The sequence below is a fragment of the Lytechinus pictus genome, chromosome 6 (genome assembly GCF_037042905.1).
Source record: "Lytechinus pictus isolate F3 Inbred chromosome 6, Lp3.0, whole genome shotgun sequence".
Taxonomy (NCBI): domain Eukaryota; kingdom Metazoa; phylum Echinodermata; class Echinoidea; order Temnopleuroida; family Toxopneustidae; genus Lytechinus; species Lytechinus pictus.
The window spans coordinates 11288397-11315454 of NC_087250.1; the positions used below are offsets into that span (position 1 = coordinate 11288397).

Genomic DNA, 27058 nt, shown 5'->3' on the forward strand with positions numbered 1-27058 from the left:
TCACATCCTGTCAATTAAGATGAGGAAAAAGGGAAAGAATAACAAGAATATAAAAATATTAAGGAATATTTTCGAAAAAGAACTTGGAAACATACTTGGAACTATTTGTATAGTTTCAGAGGTTGGTCTGATTTGAAATAAGTAATTTTAGAAAATCAAAAATTATAATTGTTTTATTGTCAGTACACTAAATATCAATGGATTTTGGTTCGTACTTAAACTCCGGGTTAATCAAGGCGACATAACGTTGTATTGAACATATCTAATTTCATGAAGATTTTTTTTCCCATTGGTATAATACACAGAAATCAAACTTATTGACTTTCTTCTAATGACAGTCAAAAGTACATTAAAATATGAATACATGAACGTGTATACTTACCGACTGTCAATTAAGATAAGGAAAAAGAGAAAGAATAACAAAAATAAAAAAAACAACATTGAGGAATATTTTGGAAAACGTAGTTCGAAACGTTCTTGGAACTATTTGTAAGGTTTCAGAGGTTGGTCTGATTAAAAAAAGGGTAATTTTGGAGAATCAAAAAATATAATTGTTTTAATGTCAGTACACTAAATATCAATGGATTTTTGTTTGTACTTAAACTCCGGGTTAATCAAGGCGACATTACGTTGTATTGAACATATCTAATTTAATGAAGATTTTTTTTTCCATTGATATATTAAATAAACAGAAATAAAGCTTATTGACTTTTATGTAAAGAATAGTCAAAAGTACATTAAAATACAAATACATGAAGGCGTATACTCACCGGCTGTCAAATAAGATAAGGAAAAAGAGAAAGAATAACAAGAATATAAAAATATTAAGGAATATTCTCGAAAACGTACTTCGAAACGTACTTGGAACTATTTTTATGGTTTCAGAGGTTTGTCTGATTTGAAATAAGTAATTAAAAAAAAAAAAAATATATAATTGTTTTATTGTCAGTGCACTAAATATCAATGGATTTTTGTTCGTACTTATACTCTAGGTTAATCAAGGCGACCTTGTGTTGTATTGTACATATCTAATTTCATTAAGATTTTTTTTTCCATTGGTATATTAAATACACGGAAATCAAGCTTATTGACTTTCCTCTAAAAAATAGTCAAAAGAACATTAAAATATGAATACATAAACGTGCATACTTACGCGCTGTCAAATAAGATAAGATAAAGAAAAAGACTAACAAGAATATAAAAACATTAAGGAATATTCTCGAAAACGTACTTTAAAACGTACTTGAAACTATTTGTATGGTTTCAGAGGTTAGTCTGATTTGAAATAAGTAATTTTAGAGATTTGAAAAATAGAATTATTTTATTGTCATGACACTAAATATCATTTTTTTTTTCATTTATACTGTGTTTAATCAAGGTGACTGTACGTTATGTTTAATATATCTGATTTAATAAATTATTTTATTGTCATTACACTAGATATAATTGGATTTTTTTCATCGTACTTATACTGTGGTTTGATCAAAGTAACCGTACGCTGTATTAAACATATTTGATTACATAAAGATTTTTTTTTCTATTTATATATTAAATAGACAGAGTCAAGCTTTATATTGACATTCCTTTAAGGAATAGTCCAAACTACATTAAATAATAATTTCATTTGGTTGTATACTCACATCCTGTCAATTAAGATGAGGAAAAAGTGAAAGAATAACAAGAATATAAAAATATTAAGGAATATTTTCGAAAAAGAACTTGGAAACATACTTGGAACTATTTGTATAGTTTCAGAGGTTGGTCTGATTTGAAATAAGTAATTTTAGAAAATCAAAATTATAATTGTTTTATTGTCAGTACACTAAATATCAATGGATTTTGGTTCGTACTTAAACTCCGGGTTAATCAAGGCGACATAACGTTGTATTGAACATATCTAATTTCATGAAGATTTTTTTTCCCATTGGTATAATACACAGAAATCAAACTTATTGACTTTCTTCTAATGACAGTCAAAAGTACATTAAAATATGAATACATGAACGTGTATACTTACGGTCTGTCAATTAAGATGAGGAAAAAGAGAAAGAATAACAAGAATAAAAAAACAACATTGAGGAATATTTTGGAAAACGTAGTTCGAAACGTTCTTGGAACTATTTGTAAGGTTTCAGAGGTTGGTCTGATTAAAAATGGGTAATTTTGGAGAATCAAAAAATATAATTGTTTTAATGTCAGTACACTAAATATCAATGGATTTTTGTTCGTACTTAAACTCCGGGTTAATCAAGGCGCCATTACGTTGTATTAAACAGATCTAATTTAATGAAGAATTTTTTTTTCCATTGATATATTAAATAGACAGAGTCAAGCTTTATATTGACATTCCTTTAAGGAATAGTCCAAACTACATTAAATAATAATTTCATTTGGTTGTATACTCACATCCTGTCAATTAAGATAAGGAAAAAGGGAAAGAATAACAAGAATATAAAAATATTAAGGAATATTTTCGAAAAAGAACTTGGAAACATACTTGGAATTATTTGTATAGTTTCAGAGGTTGGTCTGATTTGAAATAAGTAATTTTAGAAAATCAAAAATTATAATTGTTTTATTGTCAGTACACTAAATATCAATGGATTTTGGTTCGTACTTAAACTCCGGGTTAATCAAGGCGACCTTGTGTTGTATTGAACATATCTAATTTCATGAAGATTTTTTTTCCCATTGGTATAATACACAGAAATCAAACTTATTGACTTTCTTCTAATGACAGTCAAAAGTACATTAAAATATGAATACATGAACGTGTATACTTACGGTCTGTCAATTAAGATGAGGAAAAAGAGAAAGAATAACAAGAATAAAAAAACAACATTGAGGAATATTTTGGAAAACGTAGTTCGAAACGTTCTTGGAACTATTTGTAAGGTTTCAGAGGTTGGTCTGATTAAAAAAAGGGTAATTTTGGAGAATCAAAAAATATAATTGTTTTAATGTCAGTACACTAAATATCAATGGATTTTTGTTTGTACTTAAACTCCGGGTTAATCAAGGCGACATTACGTTGTATTGAACATATCTAATTTAATGAAGATTTTTTTTTCCATTGATATATTAAATAAACAGAAATAAAGCTTATTGACTTTTATGTAAAGAATAGTCAAAAGTACATTAAAATACAAATACATGAAGGCGTATACTCACCGGCTGTCAAATAAGATAAGGAAAAAGAGAAAGAATAACAAGAATATAAAAATATTAAGGAATATTCTCGAAAACGTACTTCGAAACGTACTTGGAACTATTTGTATGGTTTCAGAGGTTTGTCTGATTTGAAATAAGTAATTTTTAAAAATAAAAAAATATAATTGTTTTATTGTCAGTGCACTAAATATCAATGGATTTTTGTTCGTACTTATACTCTAGGTTAATCAAGGCGACCTTGTGTTGTATTGTACATATCTAATTTCATTAAGATTTTTTTTTCCATTGGTATATTAAATACACGGAAATCAAGCTTATTGACTTTCCTCTAAAAAATAGTCAAAAGAACATTAAAATATGAATACATAAACGTGCATACTTACGCGCTGTCAAATAAGATAAGATAAAGAAAAAGAATAACAAGAATATAAAAACATTAAGGAATATTCTCGAAAACGTACTTTAAAACGTACTTGAAACTATGTGTATGGTTTCAGAGGTTAGTCTGATTTGAAATAAGTAATTTTAGAGATTTGAAAAATAGAATTATTTTATTGTCATGACACTAAATATCATTTTTTTTTTCATTTATACTGTGTTTAATCAAGGTGACTGTACGTTATGTTTAATATATCTGATTTAATAAATTATTTTATTGTCATTACACTAGATATAATTGGATTTTTTTCATCGTACTTATACTGTGGTTTGATCAAAGTAACCGTACGCTGTATTAAACATATTTGATTACATAAAGATTTTTTTTTCTATTTATATATTAAATAGACAGAGTCAAGCTTTATATTGACATTCCTTTAAGGAATAGTCCAAACTACATTAAATAATAATTTCATTTGGTTGTATACTCACATCCTGTCAATTAAGATGAGGAAAAAGTGAAAGAATAACAAGAATATAAAAATATTAAGGAATATTTTCGAAAAAGAACTTGGAAACATACTTGGAACTATTTGTATAGTTTCAGAGGTTGGTCTGATTTGAAATAAGTAATTTTAGAAAATCAAAAATTATAATTGTTTTATTGTCAGTACACTAAATATCAATGGATTTTGGTTCGTACTTAAACTCCGGGTTAATCAAGGCGACATAACGTTGTATTGAACATATCTAATTTCATGAAGATTTTTTTTCCCATTGGTATAATACACAGAAATCAAACTTATTGACTTTCTTCTAATGACAGTCAAAAGTACATTAAAATATGAATACATGAACGTGTATACTTACGGTCTGTCAATTAAGATGAGGAAAAAGAGAAAGAATAACAAGAATAAAAAAACAACATTGAGGAATATTTTGGAAAACGTAGTTCGAAACGTTCTTGGAACTATTTGTAAGGTTTCAGAGGTTGGTCTGATTAAAAATGGGTAATTTTGGAGAATCAAAAAATATAATTGTTTTAATGTCAGTACACTAAATATCAATGGATTTTTGTTCGTACTTAAACTCCGGGTTAATCAAGGCGCCATTACGTTGTATAAAACAGATCTAATTTAATGAAGAATTTTTTTTCCATTGATATATTAAATAGACAGAGTCAAGCTTTATATTGACATTCCTTTAAGGAATAGTCCAAACTACATTAAATAATAATTTCATTTGGTTGTATACTCAGATCCTGTCAATTAAGATGAGGAAAAAGGGAAAGAATAACAAGAATATAAAAATATTAAGGAATATTTTCGAAAAAGAACTTGGAAACATACTTGGAACTATTTGTATAGTTTCAGAGGTTGGTCTGATTTGAAATAAGTAATTTTAGAAAATCAAAAATTATAATTGTTTTATTGTCAGTACACTAAATATCAATGGATTTTGGTTCGTACTTAAACTCCGGGTTAATCAAGGCGACATAACGTTGTATTGAACATATCTAATTTCATGAAGATTTTTTTTCCCATTGGTATAATACACAGAAATCAAACTTATTGACTTTCTTCTAATGACAGTCAAAAGTACATTAAAATATGAATACATGAACGTGTATACTTACGGTCTGTCAATTAAGATGAGGAAAAAGAGAAAGAATAACAAGAATAAAAAAACAACATTGAGGAATATTTTGGAAAACGTAGTTCGAAACGTTCTTGGAACTATTTGTAAGGTTTCAGAGGTTGGTCTGATTAAAAATGGGTAATTTTGGAGAATCAAAAAATATAATTGTTTTAATGTCAGTACACTAAATATCAATGGATTTTTGTTCGTACTTAAACTCCGGGTTAATCAAGGCGCCATTACGTTGTATAAAACAGATCTAATTTAATGAAGATTTTTTTTTCCATTGATATATTAAATAGACAGAGTCAAGCTTTATATTGACATTCCTTTAAGGAATAGTCCAAACTACATTAAATAATAATTTCATTTGGTTGTATACTCAGATCCTGTCAATTAAGATGAGGAAAAAGGGAAAGAATAACAAGAATATAAAAATATTAAGGAATATTTTCGAAAAAGAACTTGGAAACATACTTGGAACTATTTGTATAGTTTCAGAGGTTGGTCTGATTTGAAATAAGTAATTTTAGAAAATCAAAAATTATAATTGTTTTATTGTCAGTACACTAAATATCAATGGATTTTGGTTCGTACTTAAACTCCGGGTTAATCAAGGCGACCTTGTGTTGTATTGAACATATCTAATTTCATGAAGATTTTTTTTCCCATTGGTATAATACACAGAAATCAAACTTATTGACTTTCTTCTAATGACAGTCAAAAGTACATTAAAATATGAATACATGAACGTGTATACTTACGGTCTGTCAATTAAGATGAGGAAAAAGAGAAAGAATAACAAGAATAAAAAAACAACATTGAGGAATATTTTGGAAAACGTAGTTCGAAACGTTCTTGGAACTATTTGTAAGGTTTCAGAGGTTGGTCTGATTAAAAAAAGGGTAATTTTGGAGAATCAAAAAATATAATTGTTTTAATGTCAGTACACTAAATATCAATGGATTTTTGTTCGTACTTAAACTCCGGGTTAATCAAGGCGACATTACGTTGTATTGAACAGATCTAATTTAATGAAGAATTTTTTTTCCATTGATATATTAAATAAACAGAAATAAAGCTTATTGACTTTTATGTAAAGAATAGTCAAAAGTACATTAAAATACAAATACATGAAGGCGTATACTTACCGACTGTCAAATAAGATGAGGAAAAAGAGAAAGAATAACAAGAATATAAAAATATTAAGGAATATTCTCGAAAACGTACTTCGAAACGTACTTGGAACTATTTGTATGGTTTCAGAGGTTTGTCTGATTTGAAATAAGTAATTTTAAAAAATAAAAAAATATAATTGTTTTATTGTCAGTGCACTAAATATAAATGGATTTTGTTTCGTACTTATACTCTAGGTTAATCAAGGCGACCTTGTGTTGTATTGAACATATCTAATTTCATTAAGATTATCTTTCCCATTGGTATAATACACAGAAATCAAACTTATTGACTTTCTTCTAATGACAGTCAAAAGTACATTAAAATATGAATACATGAACGTGTATACTTACCGACTGTCAATTAAGATGAGGAAAAAGAGAAAGAATAACAAGAATAAAAAAACAACATTGAGGAATATTTTGGAAAACGTAGTTCGAAACGTTCTTGGAACTATTTGTAAGGTTTCAGAGGTTGGTCTGATTAAAAAAAGGGTAATTTTGGAGAATCAAAATATATATTTGTTTTAATGTCAGTACACTAAATATCAATGGATTTTTGTTCGTACTTAAACTCCGGGTTAATCAAGGCGACATTACGTTGTATTGAACATATCTAATTTAATGAAGATTTTTTTTTCTATTGATATATTAAATAAACAGAAATAAAGCTTATTGACTTTTATGTAAAGAATAGTCAAAAGTACATTAAAATACAAATACATGAAGGCGTATACTCACCGGCTGTCAAATAAGATAAGGAAAAAGAGAAAGAATAACAAGAATATAAAAATATTAAGGAATATTCTCGAAAACGTACTTCGAAACGTACTTGGAACTATTTGTATGGTTTCAGAGGTTGGTCTGATTTGAAATAAGTAATTTTAAAAAATAAAAAAATATAATTGTTTTATTGTCAGTACACTAAATATCAATGGATTTTTGTTCGTACTTATACTCTAGGTTAATCAAGGCGACCTTGTGTTGTATTGTACATATCTCATTTCATTAAGATTTTTTTTCCATTGGTATATTAAATACACGGAAATCAAGCTTATTGACTTTCTTCTAAAAAATAGTCAAAAGAACATTAAAATATGAATACATAAACGTGCATACTTACGCGCTGTCAAATAAGATAAGGAAAAGAAAAAGAATAACAAGAATATAAAAACATTAAGGAATATTCTCAAAAACGTACTTTGAAACGTACTTGAAACTATTTGTATGGTTTTAGAGGTTAGTCTGATTTGAAATAAGTAATTTTAGAGAATCGAAAAATACAATTTTTTTATTGTCATGACACTAAATATCAATGGTTTTTTGTATTTATACTGTGGTTAATCAAGGTGACTGTATGTTGTGTTTAATATATCTGATTTAATGAAGGAATCTTTTTCGTTGATATATGGAATACATGTAGTCAGAAATCAAGCCTAAAGACATTCCTCTAAAGTATAGTCCAAAATACACTTTAAAAATAAATACAGTAAGATATATACTTCCGGGCTGTCAAATAAGATAATGAAACAGAGAAAGAATAACAACAACGTGAAAACATTAAGAAAATTTTGCGAAAACGTACTTGGAACTATTCGGTGGTTTAGAGGTGGGTATGTTTCGAAAAAGGAAATCTTAGAGGATCCAAAAACGAAATTATTTTATTGTCATTACACTAGATATAAATGGATTTTTTTCATCGTACTTATACTGTGGTTTGATCAAGGTAACCGTACGTTGTATTGAACATATCTGATTACATAAAGAAACTTTTTTCCATTTATATATTGAATAGACAGAGTCAAGCTTTATATTGACATTCCTCTAAGGAATAGTCCAAACTACATTAATCAATAATTTCATTTGATTGTATACTCACATCCTGTCAATTAAGATGAGGAAAAAGAGAAAGAATAACAAGAAAATAAAACATTGAGGAATATTTTGGAAAACGTAGTTCGAAACGTTCTTGGAACTATTTGTAAGGTTTCAGAGGTTGGTCTGATTAAAAAAGGGTAATTTTGGAGAAAATTAAAAAAAATATAATTGTTTTAATGTCAGTACACTAAATATCATAGGATGTTTTCGTACTTATAATGTTGGTTAATCAAGGTGACCGTACATATACGTTGTGTTTAATGTATCTGATTACATGAAGATTTTTTTTCCATTGATGTATTGAATAGACAGGAATCAAGCTTTATATTGACATTCCTCTAAGAAATATTCCAAAGTACATTAAAACATTAATACATGAACGTGTATACTTACGGGCTGTCAAATAAGATAAGGAAAAAATAAACAAAATCAAGAATATAAACACATTAAAGAACATTTTCGAAAACGTACTTTGAAACGTACTTAAAACTATTTGTATGGTGTTAGAGGTTGGCCTGATTTTAAATATGTTATTTTAGATGATCGAAAAATATAATCATTTTGTTGCCATTACACTAAATATCATGGGATTTTTTCGTACTTATAATGTTGGTTAATAAAGGTGACCATACGTTTGGTTTAATGTATCTGATTACATGAATAAACTTTTTCCATTAATATATTGAATAGACAGAAATCAAGCCTATGGACATTTCTCTAAAGAATAGTCAAAAATATATTAGAATATAAAAACATAAACGTGTATACTTACGGGCTGTAAGATGAGGAAAAAGAGAAAGAATAACAATATAAAAACATTAAGAAATATTTTCGAGAACGTACTTAAACGTTCTTGGAAATATTCGTATTGTTTAAGAGGTTGGTCTGATTTTAAATAAGTAATTTTAGAAGATCGAAAATAAGAATTAGTTTCACTAAATATCTTTTTTCGTACTTTATCGGTGGATTATCAAAGTTACCGTACGTCGTGTTAAAAAAAAAAATATTTTTTAAATAATATTGTTCATTTTTATAATCAATCAATAGAAATCAAGCTTATAGACATTCCTCTAAAGAATAGTAACAAGATGAATGCCTCTGGCCGTCTCACCTGCATCACGCGATTCAATATAGCAGCAGTGCTGATTTTGAAAACTACTATAACTCGCACAAGATGTTCAGTGATACTTGGTTACTCTTATTTCCACGTTTTATGAACTAGACCCATACACTTATAGAGATATGATGGTAATTCGACAAATACCCCCAACGTGGCCAAAGTTCATTGACCTTACATGACCTTTGACCTTGATCATGTGACCTGAAACTCGCACAGGATGTTCAGTGATACTTGATTACTCTTATGTCCAAGTTTCAAGAGAAAGATCCATCAACTTTCCAAGTTATGATGGTAATTCAACAGATACCACCATTATGGCCAGAATTCATTGACTTTTGACCTTGGTCATGTGACCTAAAATGCGCAAAGGATGTTCAGTGATACTTCATTACTCTTATGTCCAAGTTTTATGAACAAGACCAACACACTTTCAAAGTTATGGCGGTAATTCAACAAATACCCCAATTTGACCAAAGTTCATTGACCCTAAATGACCTTTGACCTTGATCATGTGACCTGAAACTTGCAAAGGATGTTCAGTAATACTTGATTACTATTATGTCCAAGTTTCATGAATCAGATCCATAAACTTTTAAAGTTATGATGGTAAATCTACAGATACCCCCAATTCGGCCAAAGTTCATTGACCCTAAATGACCATTGACCTTGGTCATGTGACGTGAAACTCATGCAGGATGTTTAGTGATACTTGATTAACCTTATGTATAAGTTTCATGAACTAGGTCCATATACTTTCTAAGTTATGATGACATTTCAAAAACTTAACCTTAGGTAAAGATTTTGATGTTGATTCCCCCAACATGGTCTAAGTTCATTGACCCTAAATGACCATTGACCATGGTCATGTGACATGAAACTCAGGCAGGATGTTCAGTAATACTTGATTAACCTTATGGCCAAGTTTCATGAACTAGGTCTATATACTTTCTAAGTTATGCTGTCATTTCAAAAACTTAACCTCAGGTTAAGATTTGGTGTTGACGCCGCCGCCGCCGCCGCCGCCGTCGCCGTCGCCGCCGCCGTCGGAAAAGCGGCGCCTATAGTCTCACTCTGCTATGCAGGTGAGACAAAAACTAAAATTAACATATAAATGCATTAAGGTGTATGCTCACATGCTGTCAATTAAGATGAGGAAACGATAAAGAATTACAAGAACATAAAAAGAGTAAGGAATAGTTTTTTTAGCTTAGATTTTATGATTTCACAAAGTGCAGTTTATGTAACTGTACCAGATCTAGATCCACGATGAAATAGTAATACTTAATCTTGGTTTTACAGACTTTCTCACGAAATCAGTGTTTTACTGCAACTACTTTATTTAGCTTTACGATGAGGAAATTATAAAGAATTACAAGAACATAAAAAGAGTAAGGAATAGTTTCGAAACGTGCTTTAAACTATTCGTGTGGTTTTAGAGGTTGGTCTGATTTAAAATAAGTAATTTTGGAGAATTAAAAAATAAAATTGTTTAATTGTCAGTACACTAAATATCAATGGATTTTTGTATGTACTTATAGTTCGTTTTAATCAAGGTGATATTAGGTTAGAATATAAACACATTAAAGAACATTTTCGAAAACGTAATTTGAGTCGTACTTAAAACTATTCGTATGGTGTTAGAGGTTGGTCTGATTTTAAATATGTAATTTTAGAGAATCGAAAAATAGAATTATTATATTGTCATGAGACTTTCTATCAATAAATTTTTGCTTGTACTTATACTGTAGTTAATCAAGGTGACTGTTCGTTGTGTTTAATATATCTGATATCATGAAGGAATCTTCTTCGTTGATATTTGCTGAGAAATAAGAAAAATAAGCGCGGATTCGGTCACTTCCGTCGAGTCTTTATTCTAGCAATAGTAATACACAGTTCCACCTGTGCCTATCTATGTTGGCGATCTTCAGTGTGATCGTTTTTCAGCTTAGATTTTATGATTTCACCAAGTTAAGTTCATGTAACTGTACCAGATCTAGATCCACGATGATATAGTAATTCTTAATTTTGGTTTTACAGACTTTCTCACAAAGTCAGTGTTTTACTGCAACTACTTTTATTTAGCTTTAAGATGAGGAAATGATAAAGAATTACAAGAATATGAAAAGAATAAGGAATATTTTTGAAAAACGTACTTAGAAACGTACTTTAAATTATTCGTATGGGGATAGAGGTTGGTCTGATTTGAAATGAGTAAATCTAGATGATCGACACATTTTGTTGTCATTGCACTAAATATCATAGGATGTTTTCGTACTTATAATGTTGGTTAATCAAGGTGACAGTAAATGTACGTTGTGTTTAATGTATCTGATTGCATGCAGAATTTTTTTTCCAATGATATATAGGAATAGACAGAAATAAAGCTTATTGAAATTCCTTTAATGAATAGTCCAAAGTACATTAACATACAAATACATTAAGGCGTATACTTACCAGCTGTCAAATAATATAAGTAAAAAGAGACAGAATAACAAGAATATAAAAATATTAAGGAACATTCTAGAAAACGTACTTGAAAACGTACTTGGAACTATTTGTATTGTTTCAGAGGTTGGTCTGATTTGAAATAAGTAATTTTAGAAAATAAAAAAGTATAATTGTTTTATTGTCAGTACACTAAATATCAATGGATTTTTTTCGTACTTAAACTCCGGGTTAATCAAGGTGACATTACGTTGTATTGAACATATCAAATTTCATGAATTTTTTTTTCCATTGATGTATTGAATAGACAGGAATCAAGCTTTATATTGACATTCCTCTAAGGAATATTCCAAAGTACATTAAAAAATTAATACATGAACGTGTATACTTACGGGCTGTCAAATAAGAATAAAATCAAGAATATGAACACATTAAAGAACATTTTCGAAAACGTATTTGAGTCGTACTTAAAACTATTCGTATGGTGTTAGAGGTTGGCCTGATTTTAAATATGTAATTTTAGAGAATCAAAAAATAGAATTATTATATTGTCATAAGACTTTCTATCAGTAAATTTTTGCTTGTACTTATACTGTAGTTATGAAGGTGACTGTTCGTTGTGTTTAATATATCTGATATCATGAAGGAATCTTTTTCGTTGATATATTGAATATTCAGAAATCAAGCTTATAGACATTTTTTAAAGAATAGTAAAAAAAAATACATTAACATTAAAATGCATTAGGGTGTATATTCACATTCTGTCAATTAAGATGAGGAAAAAAGAGAAAGAATGACAAGAACTTAAAGAAGGTAATGAATATTTTCAAAACCGAACTTAGAAACGTGCTTGGAACTATTCGTATTGTTCTAGAGGTTAGTTAGATTTAAATAAGTAGTTTTTGATGATTGAAAATTATAATTATTTTATTATCATTCTATTAAATATCAATTGATTTTTGTTCGTACTTCTACCATGGTTAATCAAGGTGATTGTACGTTGTATTGAACGTATCTGATTACATGAAGAAACTTTTTCCGCTGATATATTGAATGCACAAAAATCAATCCTATTGACATTTCTCTAAAGAATAGTCGAAAATACATTAACATATAAATGCATTAAGGTGTATACTCACATGCTGTCATTTAAAGATAAATGCCAGTTGTGGTAACGATCTCAAAATGTTCTTTTTACAGAATCTAATATAATGACCCCCCCCTAGTTTTTGTTAGTATGAATACAAAATTGAGCTAAAGGATTTTGGAATATATTGCGTAATTGCGGAGAAATAAGCAAAATAAGCGCGGATTCTGTCACTTCCGTCGAGTCTTTATTCTAGCAATAGTAATACACAGTCCTATCTGTGTTGGCGATCTTCAGTGTGATCGTTTTTCAGCTTAGATTTCATGATTTCACCAAGTTCAGTTTATGTAACTGTACCAGATCTAGATCCACGATGATATAGTAATACTTAATTTCGTTTTACAGACTTTCTCACGAAATCAGTGTTTTACTGCAACTACTTTAATTTAGCTTTACTATGAGGAAATTATAAAGAATTACAAGAACATAAAAAGAGTAAGGAATAGTTTCGAAACGCACTTTGAACTATTCGTGTGGTTTTAGAGGTTGGTCTGATTTGAAATAAGTAATTTTGGAGAATTAAAAATAAAAATGTTTTTTTTTAGTACACTAAGTACAATAAATATCAATGGATTTTTGTTCGTACTTATACTCCAGGTTAATCAAGGTGACATTACGTTGTATTGAACATATCAATTTCATAAAGAATTTTTTTACATTGATGTATTGAATAGACAGGAATCAAGCTTTACATTGATATACCTCTAAGGAATAGTCCAAAGTACATGAAAACATTGATACATGAACGTGTACATACTTACGGGCTGTCAATTAAGATGAGGAAAAAGAGAAAGAATAACAAGAATAAAAAACCATTGGGAAATATTTCCAAAAACGTACTTCGAAACGTACTTTAAACTATTTGTGTGGTTTTAGAGGTAGGTCTGATTTGAAATAAGTAATTTTGGAGAATTAAAAAATAAAATTGTTTTATTGTCAGTACACTAAATATCAATATAATTTTTTTCGTACTTATACTCTGGGTTAATTAAGGTGACATTAAGTTGTATTGAACAAATCAAATTTTATTTAAAAAAATTTCCATTGATGTATTTAATAGACAGGATTCAACCTTAATATTGACATTCCTCTAAGGAATATTCCAAAGTACAATAAAATATTAATACATGAACGTGTATACTTACCACCTGTCAAATAAGATAAGGAAAAAGAGAAAGAATAACAAGAAAAAAAAAACATTGAGGAATATTTCCAAAAACGTACTTCAAAATGTACTTGGAACTATTTGTATGGTTTTACAGGTTGGTCTGATTTAAAACAATTAATTTTGGAGAATTAAAAAATAAAATTGTTTCATTGTCAGTACACTAAATATCAATATAATTTTTTTCGTACTTATACTTCAGGTAAAGCAAGGTGACTGTTCGTTCTGTTTAATATATCTGATATCATGAAGGAATCTTTCTCGTTGATATATTGAATAGTGAGAAATCAAGCTTATAGACATTATTTAAATAATAGTAAAAACATAAATTGAAATTAAAATGCATTAGGGTGTATATTTACATTTTGTCAATTAAGATAAGGAAAAGAAGAAAGAATAACAAGAATATAAAAAACCTAATTAGAAACGTACTTTGAACTATTCGTATGGTTTCAGAGGATGGTCTGATTAAAAAAAAAAGTAATTTTGGAGAATTAAAAAATATAATTGTTTTATTGTCAGTACACTAAACATCAATGGATTTTTGTTCGTACTTATACTCCGGGTTGATCAAGGTGACCTTACGTTGTATTGAACATATCTAAATTCATGATTTTTTTTTCATTGATATATTAAATACACAGAAATCAAACTTATTGACTTTCTTCTAAAGAATAGTCCAAAGTACATTAAAATATGAATACCTGATCGTGTAAACTTACGCCCTGTCAAATAAGATAAGGAAAAGAGAAAGAATAACAAGAATATAAAAACATTAAGATTTTTTTTCGAAAACGTACTTTCAAACGTACTTGGAACTATTTCTATGGTTTTAGAGGTTTGTCTGATTTGAAATAAGTAATTTTAGATAATCGAAAAATATGATTATTTTATTGTCATGACACTAAATATCAATAGTTTTGTTTTTAATTCATACTGTGGTTAATTAAGGTAACCGTACGATGTATTGAACATATCTGATTACATAAAGAAACCTTTTCCTTACTATATTGAATAGATAGAATCAAGCTTTATATTGACATTCCTCTAAGAAATAGTCCAAACTACATTAAAATATAATATCATTTCGTTGTTTACCCACATTCTGTCAGTTAAGATGAGGAAAAGAGAAAGTATAATTCACATGTTCATGTTCATGTTCAGTTCATTTATTCATTTCTAAAAAAGGCATTGAGTACAAATATATACATAGAAAAGACACTTCAAATATAAACATCAGTATTTTAAAGATGTAAACATGCAAAACACTACTTTAAATAAATACAGTGATATTCATGTATATTTAGGCCTGTGTACAGTAATAATATGAGAAACGAAAAGGAGGACTTAAAATAAAGCCAAAAGTGGCCTTGTGAGTTAAAGTCTTCTAAATTAATAAATTCTAATTTGGAGGCTACTTAGTATATACAATAATCAAAGCATATATGACAACTTAGGTTAAAAAGTAAGTGGATTAAGAAACGGACATACGGTATAAGATAAGCAAAAAAAAATATGGCAAATCGTCTACAATATTGTAACATAGCTGCAAAATTAGTAATATTTAGAAAAAAATATTGTTTTGATTTTCTTTTAAAGAGGGAAAGAGACTTGCATGTGCGAACAAATTTCGGAATAGAATTCCAGATTGTTGGGAAGGTGAAACGTATAGCTTTTTGTACATATGACTTTCCTACTTTCCATAAATGAAACAAATTACATATACGTGTAGTGTGACAATGTACAACATTTTTTTATACAAGACATTTTACTGATCTTATTTGGTAATATTTTTTAAAGTAGAAAAACCCCAATATTGCAACTTGATATTGATAAAGGTGGAAAATATTCAAAGTATTAAGTTTACAGAATAAAAGAGTTGAGGGTGAAAGGTAATGACTGTTGGTGCATATACGAACTGCTCTCTTTTGTAATTTAAATAGTTTATCTAATTTGGATTTCATGCAATTACCCAAACAGCAATACAATAAAGAATGTGTGATAATATTAATGAATTGTAAATAGAGAGTAATGCAGGTTTAGGAAGAAAACTTCTTAATTTGTACATAATTCCAGTACATTTCGATACTTTAGTAGTTAAATAGTTCATGTGTGAATCCCAATTCAAATTTTCATCAACATGAACAAAAACAAACAACTTTAGACTTAGATAATTGGATTGAATTAATACTTAGAGTAAGATCATTACATATATTGCTTGCATTAGATAATTTGTTATGAAAGTATATAAACGAGGATTTATCAATGTTTACCACCAGTTTGCTGGCTTTAAACCATCGGGATACATGTAGTAATTCAGAATTAATGTTTTCATTTATATATTTAAAGTCTGGTTGGGTATAAAAAAGTGTAGTTATCGTCTGCATACATTATGAAATCAAATTTACTAGATGACATAACAATATCGTTTTCGTAAACGAGAAAAAGCAAGGGACCTAATATCGAACCTTGGGGGACTCCATGTTCTCCATAACTAAGCTATAAGAAGATGATTTATTGTTAAAGTTAGTAAATTGATAACGATTATGTAAATAATTTGTAAACCAGATAAATGGAAGCCCACGTACACCATAATATTGTAATTTGGTTAACAAAATATTGTGATCTACTATATCAAATGCCTTGGAAAGGTCAATGAATATTCCTACTAACTCATTTAAAAGTCTTTTTGAATAAATATGTTTTCAAAGTGGATTTAAACTTAGGTGGAGAAGAGTTCTTTACATATGATGGGGTGGTATTCCAAAGTGAAGGGGCAGCATGGACAAAGAATCGTTCTCCATAAAATTGGTCTGAACACAAGGACAATTTAAAAGATCCTTTTGAGCTGATCGAAGTTTACGAAATGGCACATACTTAAAGGGATGGTCCGAGCTGAAAATATTTATATCTTAACCCTTTGCGTGCGGGCCCGCGAAACCGGATACCTCTCCCTGCGGCGGAGCCGTTTTTGTACATTGCTGATATTTGGATCTGTGGCGGTGTTTTCCTAATCTATTGCTAATTGCACCAAACTGAAGTATTTTCAGGATTTTTAGTAAATGTAAAGATGAAAGATCAGACATTTTTCTTTCTAGAATTAAAGGTCTCGCTTCTCAAATCAACAGAATAGTTAAGAAATTTACGAGGAAAAAGTCGTGTTATTTTGTAAAATCTTCATTTTTCCCCCAAGTCAATAGGCACTGTGTACAAAATTGCGTAAGGGCAATCAGCACGCGCGGACAAGTCGGGTTCGATCGATACCGCTTTGTTGTCTGCTCTAGTGCTTTTTTCAATGCCTATTGTCACGCTACTCATGAATGGTCTCTTTACCTCCTTGTATTCAGATCATTTGCAAAGTGTATAATTACGACGATAATCCGTTTTGGGTGAAATCACAGCATACCAAATACCTTTATTTTCCAGAATGAATAAAAAAGGGTGAATATATTCCCTTGCAAGTACGATGATGATGCTGCGCAACGAAAGTCCGAAACTATATTGTGATTTTTGGCTTCTGGGCTTCAAGACGGTGGCCTCAATGTTTCACTAAAAATCGCCCTTGGTTTCTTCTTTTCATAAATTTTAGTTTGTAATAAAAAATAATTTTGTTCCTGAAGATTGCATAACAGTGTTCGATTTGTTTTCCTGTTGCAATTTCAAAGAGCGAAGGGGGTAAACATAGGCGGATCCAGCTTTTTCCGAAAGGGGGGCGCACTGCCGAGCGGCGCAAAAAAATTTGCACTTCATCGGCGCCATAAAAGAAAATTTTGAAAAAGGTGTATATATATATAAAAATATATACAGTATATATATATATATATATATATATATATATATATATATATATATATATATACATTTAAACGTTAAAACAAAGGTATTGACAAACTGTATTTATACATTGAAAATGATATTTAGTGGTTTAAGGTCTAACAAATATACGTCTGCATGGTTGCTCCCGGTATAAGCAACGTTTTGGACTAAAATATCGAATCATCTTCATAAAACACTAGAGAAGCTGTCTTACACTAAAGGCCATAGAGGTGGCACAATGTGGAATGTGTAAAGAAGAAAAGTGACTGACCTTTTTTTTACTAAAGCATTGGAAAATAAGATCAAAATTAAAGAATTTGCTCTACACTTTTGTATGATTCTGGGATTTCTTAAAATAACAAATTAAAGATTTCATGACATCTAGGGGCAACTGTCCCGCCCCAGTCCACTCTGTAAGGGCATGCGATAAGCTTTGTTATTCGTTATGACCATTCAACAATAAAATGTATAACCAGCTAGGTGCCGCTGATCATTCTTGACCGGCGCCGATCTAGATTTGGTTGGCAATAGGCCCTTCTTCATTATTCTACCGGTGCCGATTTAAATTTAGGTGGCGCCGGTTAAGATTCAGGAAGCGGCAATTCATAATCGACTGGCGCCGATTATTCTTGACTGGCACCGATTTGGATTTAGGTGGAGCTAATTATTCTTGATCGGCGCTGGTTAAGAACTCATGCAGGCAGCGTCGATTTTTCTTTACCGGCGCCGAGTTATAACCAGATGGCGCCGATTATTCTTGTCCGGCGCCTATTTAGATTTAGGTGGCGCTGATTATACATCCTTGATTGGCATCGGTTAAGACTCTGGCAGTGCCGATTTTTTTCTTGACTCGCGCCGATTTATAACCAAATAGCGCTGATTATTCTTGCCCGGCGCCGATTTAGATGTGGAGCTGATTATTCTTGATCTGCGCCGGTTAAGCCTCTGGCAGCGCCGATTTATAACCAGATGGCGCTGATTATTCTTGTCTGGCCCCGATTTAGATTTAGGTGGCACTGATTATCCTTGATCGGCGCCGGTTAAGAACTCAGGCAGCGTTTTTGTCTCACCTGAATAGCAGAGTGAGACTATAGGCGCCGCTTTTCCGATGGCGGCGGCGGCGGCGTCAACACCAAATCTTAACCTGAGGTTAAGTTTTTGAAATGACAGCATAACTTAGAAAGTATATGGACCTAGTTCATGAAACTTGGCCATAAGGTTAATCAAGTATTACTAAACATCCTGCCTGAGTTTCATGTCACATGAGCATGGTCAATGGTCATTTAGGGTCAATGAACTTAGACCATGTTGGGGGAATCAACATCAAAATCTTAACCTAAGGTTAAGTTTTTGAAATGTCATCATAACTTAGAAAATATATGGACCTAGTTCATGAAACTTATACATAAGGTTAATCAAGTATCACTGAACATCCTGCATGAGTTTCACGTCACATGACCAAGGTCAATGGTCATTTAGGGTCAATGAACTTTGGCCGAATTGGGGGTATCTGTCGATTTACCATCATAACTTTAAAAGTTTATAGATCTGATTCATGAAACTTAGACATAATAGTAATCAAGTATTACTGAACATCCTGTGCAAGTTTCAGGTCACATGATCAAGGTCAAAGGTCATTTGGGGTCAATGAACTTTGGTCAAATTGGGGTATTTGTTGAATTACCGCCATAACTTTGAAAGTGTGTTGGTCTAGTTCATAAAACTTGGACATAATAGTAATCAAGTATCACTGAACATCCTTTGCGCATTTTAGGTCACATGACCAAGGTCAAATGTCAATGAACTTTGGCCATAATGGGGGTATCTGTTGAATTACCATCATAACTTAGAAAGTTGATGAATCTTTCTCTTGAAACTTGGACATAAGAGTAATCAAGTATCACTGCACATCCTGTGCGAGTTTCAGGTCACATGATCAAGGTCAATGGTCATGTAAGGTCAATGAACTTTGGCCACGTTGGGGTATTTGTTGAATTACCATCATACATTATCTCTATAAGTGTATGGGTCTAGTTCATAAAACGTAGAAATAAGAGTAACCAAGTATCACTGAACATCTTGTGCGAGTTATAGTAGTTTTCAAAATCAGCCCTGCTGCTATATTGAATCGCGTGATGCAGGTGAGACGGCCAGAGGCATTCCACTTGTTTTTTCTTTACCGGCGCCGATTTATAACCGAATGGCGCCGATTATTCTTGTCCAGCGCCGATTTAGATTTAGGTGGTGCTGATTATCCTTGATTGGCGCCGGTTAAGACTCTGGCAGTGTCAATTTTTCTTGACTTGCGCCGATTTATAACCAAATAGCGCTGATTATTCTTGTCCAGCTCCGATTTAGATTTAGGTGGCGCTGATTATTCTTAATTGGCACCAGTTTTATGCAGGCAGCGCGCGAAGTTGTTGGAAAAAAGGTAGTTTTCTTTTCTTTCCTTTATTTTTATTTTTTCAAGCGGCGCCTTTTCTTTCTTTTACTTTTTTTTTGAGCGGCGCCACTCAAATATTAGGGGGGCGCGCGCCCCCTGCGCCACCCCCCTGGATCCGCCGATGGTAAATGTGACTCAAATCTGAAATCACACCTCCCAACGCTCTCCTCGTCTCGTTCTACGTTTCATTTTTCTATCTCCCTTTTCCCTCCAAAATAACGATACTATACCGATTACTGTTCGTCACAATGAGAGAAAGTAAATTTTATTATCTATTGAAATTGTAGCATAAACTTTTAGTTCATTGTTAGTTTTAGCGTTTGAACTGATAATGCTTTTGTCGAATTTTCAGTGCAAAAATGTTCACATGGGAGAGAAAGAGAGAATGAGATGAAGAGCTTCCAAAACCTAACATGACAAATTCATTCTATAAAATGACGTGAATTTCAAATTGAGGTGGGGGACTATAGTATTCTAATTCTTTATAAGTAAATATTTTTGCAATAGCAAAAGCGCACATAATGGTTTACATTATACCTTTTTGGTCTATTTCCTCTTTTTCCCCTTCCATTCTTTCTGTCGATTTATCATTCTCCTATACATGTATCTCGATTTGCATTTTCTATTCTTTTTTAAAATCTCACTTGCATCTTCTTCCATCCCTATGGGTATCATCACCCAGGGGGAAATTGTATTTTTTGTGAAGAAAGCACTGTCATGCTCAAGAAAATGTTCTGCATGTTTTAAATAAGTAAACATTTACTTTTTTTATTGTTACTGTCGTAATATAAAAAGCAGTATTCCTAAAAGCTTTTTGTATCGCTAAATACGAGAAGCATTTACTAGGTCAACCTGACGAAATACACTAATCTTCCTTTTATTCAGGGCGTTGGCTATTTGTCCCTGCTCTTTTTATAAGGAATTTGTTTGAGCGTCCGCCATGACTTTCTTTCGTTCGTTTTTAACAGAGCAGAGGATAAACGGTGTTAGTAATTCCTTTATTTTGTTTCCTTTGAAATAGAGGACAAAAATAAGAGCAATATTGGATGAGAGAATGAGAGAAAGCGGGGGGTGGGTTCAAAAGTTTTCTAGGGGCTCGTATTATATAAAATTTGTTTACAAATTTTCAATAGCACTTGAAAGCTACTGAAACCATTCTATTTGACTGGCGGATGGTAATTTTTGTTTTATTATTGCGCATTTTTCAATATAAAATGTGCATGTATAATGTATTTATAAAACGGTATACCAATTAAGGATTTCCTCGTTTTCCCTTTTCCCTGGTTTCTAACCTGTAACTGAATGTATTATCTATCGCTTTCATTCCCTTATATCTATCGTCTTTCTTTATCCCCTCCCTTCTACACCTTTTTTCTCTAAGTTCTTCTCATTTAAATTATATCTGTATCGTCTTCTTTCTTCCCGATTTGGATTACGAGGTATATGCCTGCCCCCATGCCCTCAATCCTTTCTGATTTTTCTTCTCAGTACCTGTCATTTTACATTTCATCTAACGTCTCCCCCCCCCCCCCCTCTCTCTCTCTTAATCGGAAACGGTTCCGAGAGAATGCCTAATTTTTGGCAACTTGTATTGATCGGAGATGGTTGCATTTGTGGGCCTCTCGTCCTATTGCATCGTGGTCATCATGTCGAAAATTTGATAACGTGTGTAGATATCTTTCGCAAAAGACAATATGATGATGATCATCATCATCATCGTATAGAAATGCACGACTAAACTATTTTTTGTGAACTTGGGGCTTAGGGTTATGGCAAGACAGAGGCCTCAATCTTTCACTGAAAGTAATTTTCTTTTTTAGATTTTTTCATAAATTTTATGTCTCATTTAATTCGATTTCCCACGCAGATATTATAATAATAATAAAATAATCTTGTTCCTGAAGTTTGCGCATCGGTATTCGATTTGTAATATCCTGAAATTATTTCAAAGAGTTAAAAGAATAAAAGTGACTAAAATTGTAAGTCTGAAATTATACCTCCCAACTCTCTTCCTGTCACTTTCTACGTTTCTTTCTTTATCTTACTATTCCCTCAAAAAGAGCCAAGCAATTACTGAAAGTAACAGAAAGTTTTTTTTTCTTGAATAAATTATAGCATCCGCAATCATAAGTGTATTTATTTGTTCTTTCGTTTTGTTCGATTGTCTCCTTCGTTCTATTCTATTGTCTCCTTGATTTCACAACAGAAAATAAATCATTAAAAAAAACCATTTACAATAGTTAGAATTCATTTTTGTCTCTATCGTTTTAATCGTTCAATCTAATAGTACAGAGGCGGCGGAGTTGGTCGGTATTTTCAGTCCTCACCCCTTGCAGCAAACATGTACAAAAAATCCGAAGTCTATATAAATTTCTGATTTTTTTTCGGCCGGTCCACTCCCTCCCACATTCAGTAACGAAAGCAATTTTTTTCCCTCTATGAATCTTTTCTACCACGCTATTCGCCGGTAAAAAAAAGGGAGAAAGAAATTTGCAAAAAAAGTAGGAAATTCAAGAAAATTTGGGTCGGTATCAACCTTTTTTTTTTGGGGGGGTGTAGGTTACAAATGAATAAAAGTTTGTAGGGGGTGCCTTAGCGTAATTTATCATCATGTATCATTCTATTTCCTCCAAGTTCGCCCGAGGAAACTTTTAGTTCATTATCAGTTTTATCATTTGAAGTGATTATGTTTCTGTCAACTTTTCAATGCAAAAGTTTTCATCTGGGATAGAAAAGGAAATAAGATGAAGAGCTTCTAAAACCTAACCTATTATAAATTCATTCTGTAAATGATATGAATTAACAAATTGTAATATTTTAGCCGCTTCATCCCCGTCCCACAGCTCAACCCCTGTACCATAAAAAAACATTGCTGTCCCTGTATAACATCTTTTTCCAAACATTTTGGTTAAGATGCAAACCATGGTAAGCGCCCCAAATGCGATTTTTTTTTTATGGGGGGGTCGTAACGGGGAAAAAAGGGGCCAGGACGGTCTTTATTCTTATCTTTTCCACCGCGTTACTCGCAATTAAAAAACAGAAAATCGGACAGAGGAGACAAACAAGCAATATATATTAGAGTGTAGGTCAGAACATTTCCATCGGGGGGAGGGGGGGGGGTCAAACAAGAACAATGATAAACAGTCATCAGTTTGGCAAGGGTCTGAGGACCGAGTTGCAACAAACAAACGTTGTGGGATTTTTTAAAGTAATCTAACCAAAAAATAAAGTCATGTTGTAATTCGTTTAAGTAGATATTCATGCATGGAATTTTAGCAAAAGCGCACTTGTCTGTTTCCCCTTTTATCACAGTATCTCATTCTCTCTCGTTATCCCTGACATTTGAACATATTTTTTCGATAATTACCCTAAATAATTATTCGTTCATCCTTATATGCATCATCACCCAGGGGAAGCGCCTTTATGTAATATGGTCGAAAAAACAAGATTAATAAAAGCTTTTCGTATTGCTAAGTACGAAAAGCGTTCAATGGGTCATCCTGCCGATAAACACTAATCTTCCTTTTGTTCGGGGCGTTGACCATCTATATCCTGCTCTTTTCGGAAGGAATTTGCTTGAGTGGCCGCCCAGACATTCTTTTGTTCGGGTAGTGCAGATATCATGAACTACATGGACGTTCCCATTTTGAAAAGAGCAGAAGATGAATGGTGTGCTAAACTGCTTTCTTTTCTCTTTTTTTTCATAATAGTAGACAAAAAATAATGAAAAGAAGAGGGATGATGGGGAGCGAAAAAGTTCAAAAGTGCACCAAGATCAGCTCAAAGTACTAAGACTTTTCTGAAAATGCAATCAATCGATGAAACCAAGGAGATATCATTCTATCTAGAGTGATATCTTCTTGATTAAACAAATAAGACGAAAATGGTGAATAAAGCGTAGCTTATTACGCGACGATCTTGCAGAAAAGATGTTAGCGTATATCTATCAGAACAATGATATGGATCAAATCACGTGATCGGAAAAAAATCACGTGATCAGGCCTTATGCGCGCGCGTACGTGCTCGTCACAAAATTTATCCTTCCCGTCCGACTCCAACGAAAAAATCTGGTAAAGTTGAAATGATTTCCTATTTTTGGGATTTTTCCCCACGTAGCTGTATATTTTTTTCAATCTGTTATCGAAATAGGTTTATAAAGTAAATAGTGGCAGAGGTTTTAGTACATAACAATTACGAAAAAGCTGAAAAACTTCATCGAATTAAACCAAACATTTCTCGGCTTCTGTAGAAGCCCGTCGTAGCTAAGTGAATGACTCGCTGGGCTTGTGTGGAAGCCCGTCGCACGCAAAGGGTTAATATAAAAAGTATAATTCACTGAGCAAAATGCCGAAAATTTCATCAAAATCGGATAACAAATAACAAAGTTTTTTCATTTTAAAGTTTAGCAATAATTTGTGAAAACAGTCGTCATGAATATTTATTAGGCGGGCTGATGATGTCACATCTCCACTTCTTCTTTTGTATTTTATTATATAAAATGAGGTTTATTCAAAGTTTTTCCTCCAAGAACTAGAAAAATTGGATTGACAACTGATTTAGTGCATTAGATATTTATTGCTGCAACTTATTTCATTATAAGGGAGACATATCATTCACACAAGTATGAAGTAATGAAAAATAAATGATTTTATGTAATAACATAAGGAAACAGAAGTGGAGATGTGACATCATCAGCCCACCTAATGAATATTCATGACAACTGTTTTCACAAAATATTGCGAAACTTTAAACTTCAATAACTTTATTATTTGTTATCCGATTTTGATGATTTTTTTTGCATTTTGCTCAGTGAATTCTACTTTATGTATTAAGATATACATATTTTCAGCCCGGACCAGCCCTTTAACTAAACAATCAATAAGATATTTTGGAGCCACTGCATGGAGGCACTGATAAGTTACTTAAACATTACACTGGACTCGGAGCCAATGTAGTAATTTTATATAGGTGTGATAGGTGTGATGTGGGAATGTTTTTTTTAGTACGGGTGACTAGTCGTGCTGCAGAGTTTTGAATTACTTGTAATTTGTTAATTTGGGAATCGGGCATCCTATAGAGTAAACTACTGCAGTAATCTAAATGACACATTACAAGAGCCTAGACAAGCTGCTTGGTAGTCTTTGCATCTAAGAATTGACGAACTCTACCAAGTTTACATGGAGCAAAAGATGCTGATTTACATTTTGCAGAAACAAACTTGTTAATGACCATATTTTCATCAAATATCACACCCAGGTTTCTGGCTGTATATGTGGGCATAATTGATGATGTATCAAACTTAACAGCTGGAAGTTTCATACTTCTGCGAAAATGAGATGTCAGATGTAAAATCTCTGTTTTCTGATCATTCAATTTCAGACCATTTGCTGTGGACCACTGTTTGATCTCCCTTACACATTTTTCTACTTGGGAGATTGCATCATCAATGTTACGTGGTTTAAAAGAAGCATATACTTGCGTGTCATCAGCATAACAAATCCCAGATAATCCATTACACGCTATCACATCATGTAGAGGAGATGAGAACATGGTAAATAACAGCGGACCTACCACTGAACCTTGGGGTATGCCTATACAAGGCTTGTGAACTGAAGATTCTAACCCGTTTATTACTACTCTCTGTTTTCTTTGAGTCAAATATGATTCAAACCACTTATAAGCAAGGCCCGTAATGCCGAACCTCACTTTCAACCTCTGCAATAATAAAGCAATATTGACTGGCCTGGGGACGATACGACATATATCGCCCAAACTAGATTTATATCACCCGAGTCGAAGACGAGGGTGATATAAATCTAGTGAGGGCGATATATGTCCTTTTGCCCCCAGGCCAGTCAATATTGCTATTATTAACCAAATCAGACATCTAGAGCTTGTACGCGGAATTTTGACATTCAAAGTAAATTTAGTAAAACTCACCATTATTGAAGATTGCAGTCTTGAGTATTACAACACTACTGTAATCAGATTGAAAATCGATATCCTGCCAATTCAAAGTTCAAACTCCAATCGATATCAAAAGTCATGAAGGAAAATTTCTTCAACGATGAGAAATGCAACGAAAAAAACTGTTTAAAGTTTGAACTTCAGATAACAATTAGTAACATGGGATTCGCAAAAGTCCAACAATTAAAATCAACAAGTCTATTTACAGTGTCCCATTTTCACGAGACTAATTGTTGTAATAGTTTATAGTCACCGTGCAATTTTGGAGCAGAAATGGAGTTTGCTGAACTTGCATCCTTTGACTATGAGTGTTAGTTGTAGTCGTGCTTCTGTTTATGATGTTTCCGGCTGAAGAAGCATTTGAAGGAGGAGCTGTGTTCATATCCAACGGTTGCAAAACATCCTGTATGTTGCGTACCTGTATTTCTTCAGTGACTCTTATTTCTGAGTGAACAGAATAAACAGATAGCTGCGAATTGGGTAATATTAGATCCCGATCTACCTCATCAAAGTTTAGGCCGAGATCATTGTCCACTTCATTCACTGTTTGATGGATTACGCTTGGCTGACCTGCATCCTGAACTCTATCAAAAGTTATAATATGTGGGTTGAGCGCGTGAGTGTTGCTCCTCAGCTTGTGCCTAACTTCTGACTTTTTTATATGTTTCTGATATGAGTGATTGTCTCTACTGTGAACCAAGTGGAAGGGACAGTA

The 27058-nt window shown here is 31.9% G+C and overlaps 1 protein-coding gene across 1 annotated transcript in view; it reads right to left on the bottom strand.

Moving 5' to 3' along the window:
• LOC129263377 (uncharacterized) overlaps positions 1-27058 on the bottom strand; it is a 79892-nt gene that overhangs the window by 36500 nt on the left and 16334 nt on the right. The window contains exons 2-27 of the mRNA XM_064100752.1: positions 14822-14842; positions 14098-14100; positions 13714-13716; positions 12198-12200; positions 11815-11817; positions 9013-9015; positions 8634-8636; positions 8242-8244; positions 7486-7488; positions 7104-7106; positions 6717-6719; positions 6339-6341; positions 5952-5954; positions 5186-5188; positions 4420-4422; positions 4042-4044; positions 3555-3557; positions 3172-3174; positions 2785-2787; positions 2407-2409; positions 2018-2020; positions 1641-1643; positions 1154-1156; positions 771-773; positions 383-385; positions 5-7 (exon numbers count right to left, since the gene is read on the bottom strand). Of these exons, the coding sequence (XP_063956822.1) occupies positions 5-7; positions 383-385; positions 771-773; positions 1154-1156; positions 1641-1643; positions 2018-2020; positions 2407-2409; positions 2785-2787; positions 3172-3174; positions 3555-3557; positions 4042-4044; positions 4420-4422; positions 5186-5188; positions 5952-5954; positions 6339-6341; positions 6717-6719; positions 7104-7106; positions 7486-7488; positions 8242-8244; positions 8634-8636; positions 9013-9015; positions 11815-11817; positions 12198-12200; positions 13714-13716; positions 14098-14100; positions 14822-14842 (96 nt within the window). The remainder of the gene's footprint in view (positions 1-4; positions 8-382; positions 386-770; positions 774-1153; positions 1157-1640; positions 1644-2017; positions 2021-2406; positions 2410-2784; positions 2788-3171; positions 3175-3554; positions 3558-4041; positions 4045-4419; positions 4423-5185; positions 5189-5951; positions 5955-6338; positions 6342-6716; positions 6720-7103; positions 7107-7485; positions 7489-8241; positions 8245-8633; positions 8637-9012; positions 9016-11814; positions 11818-12197; positions 12201-13713; positions 13717-14097; positions 14101-14821; positions 14843-27058) is intronic.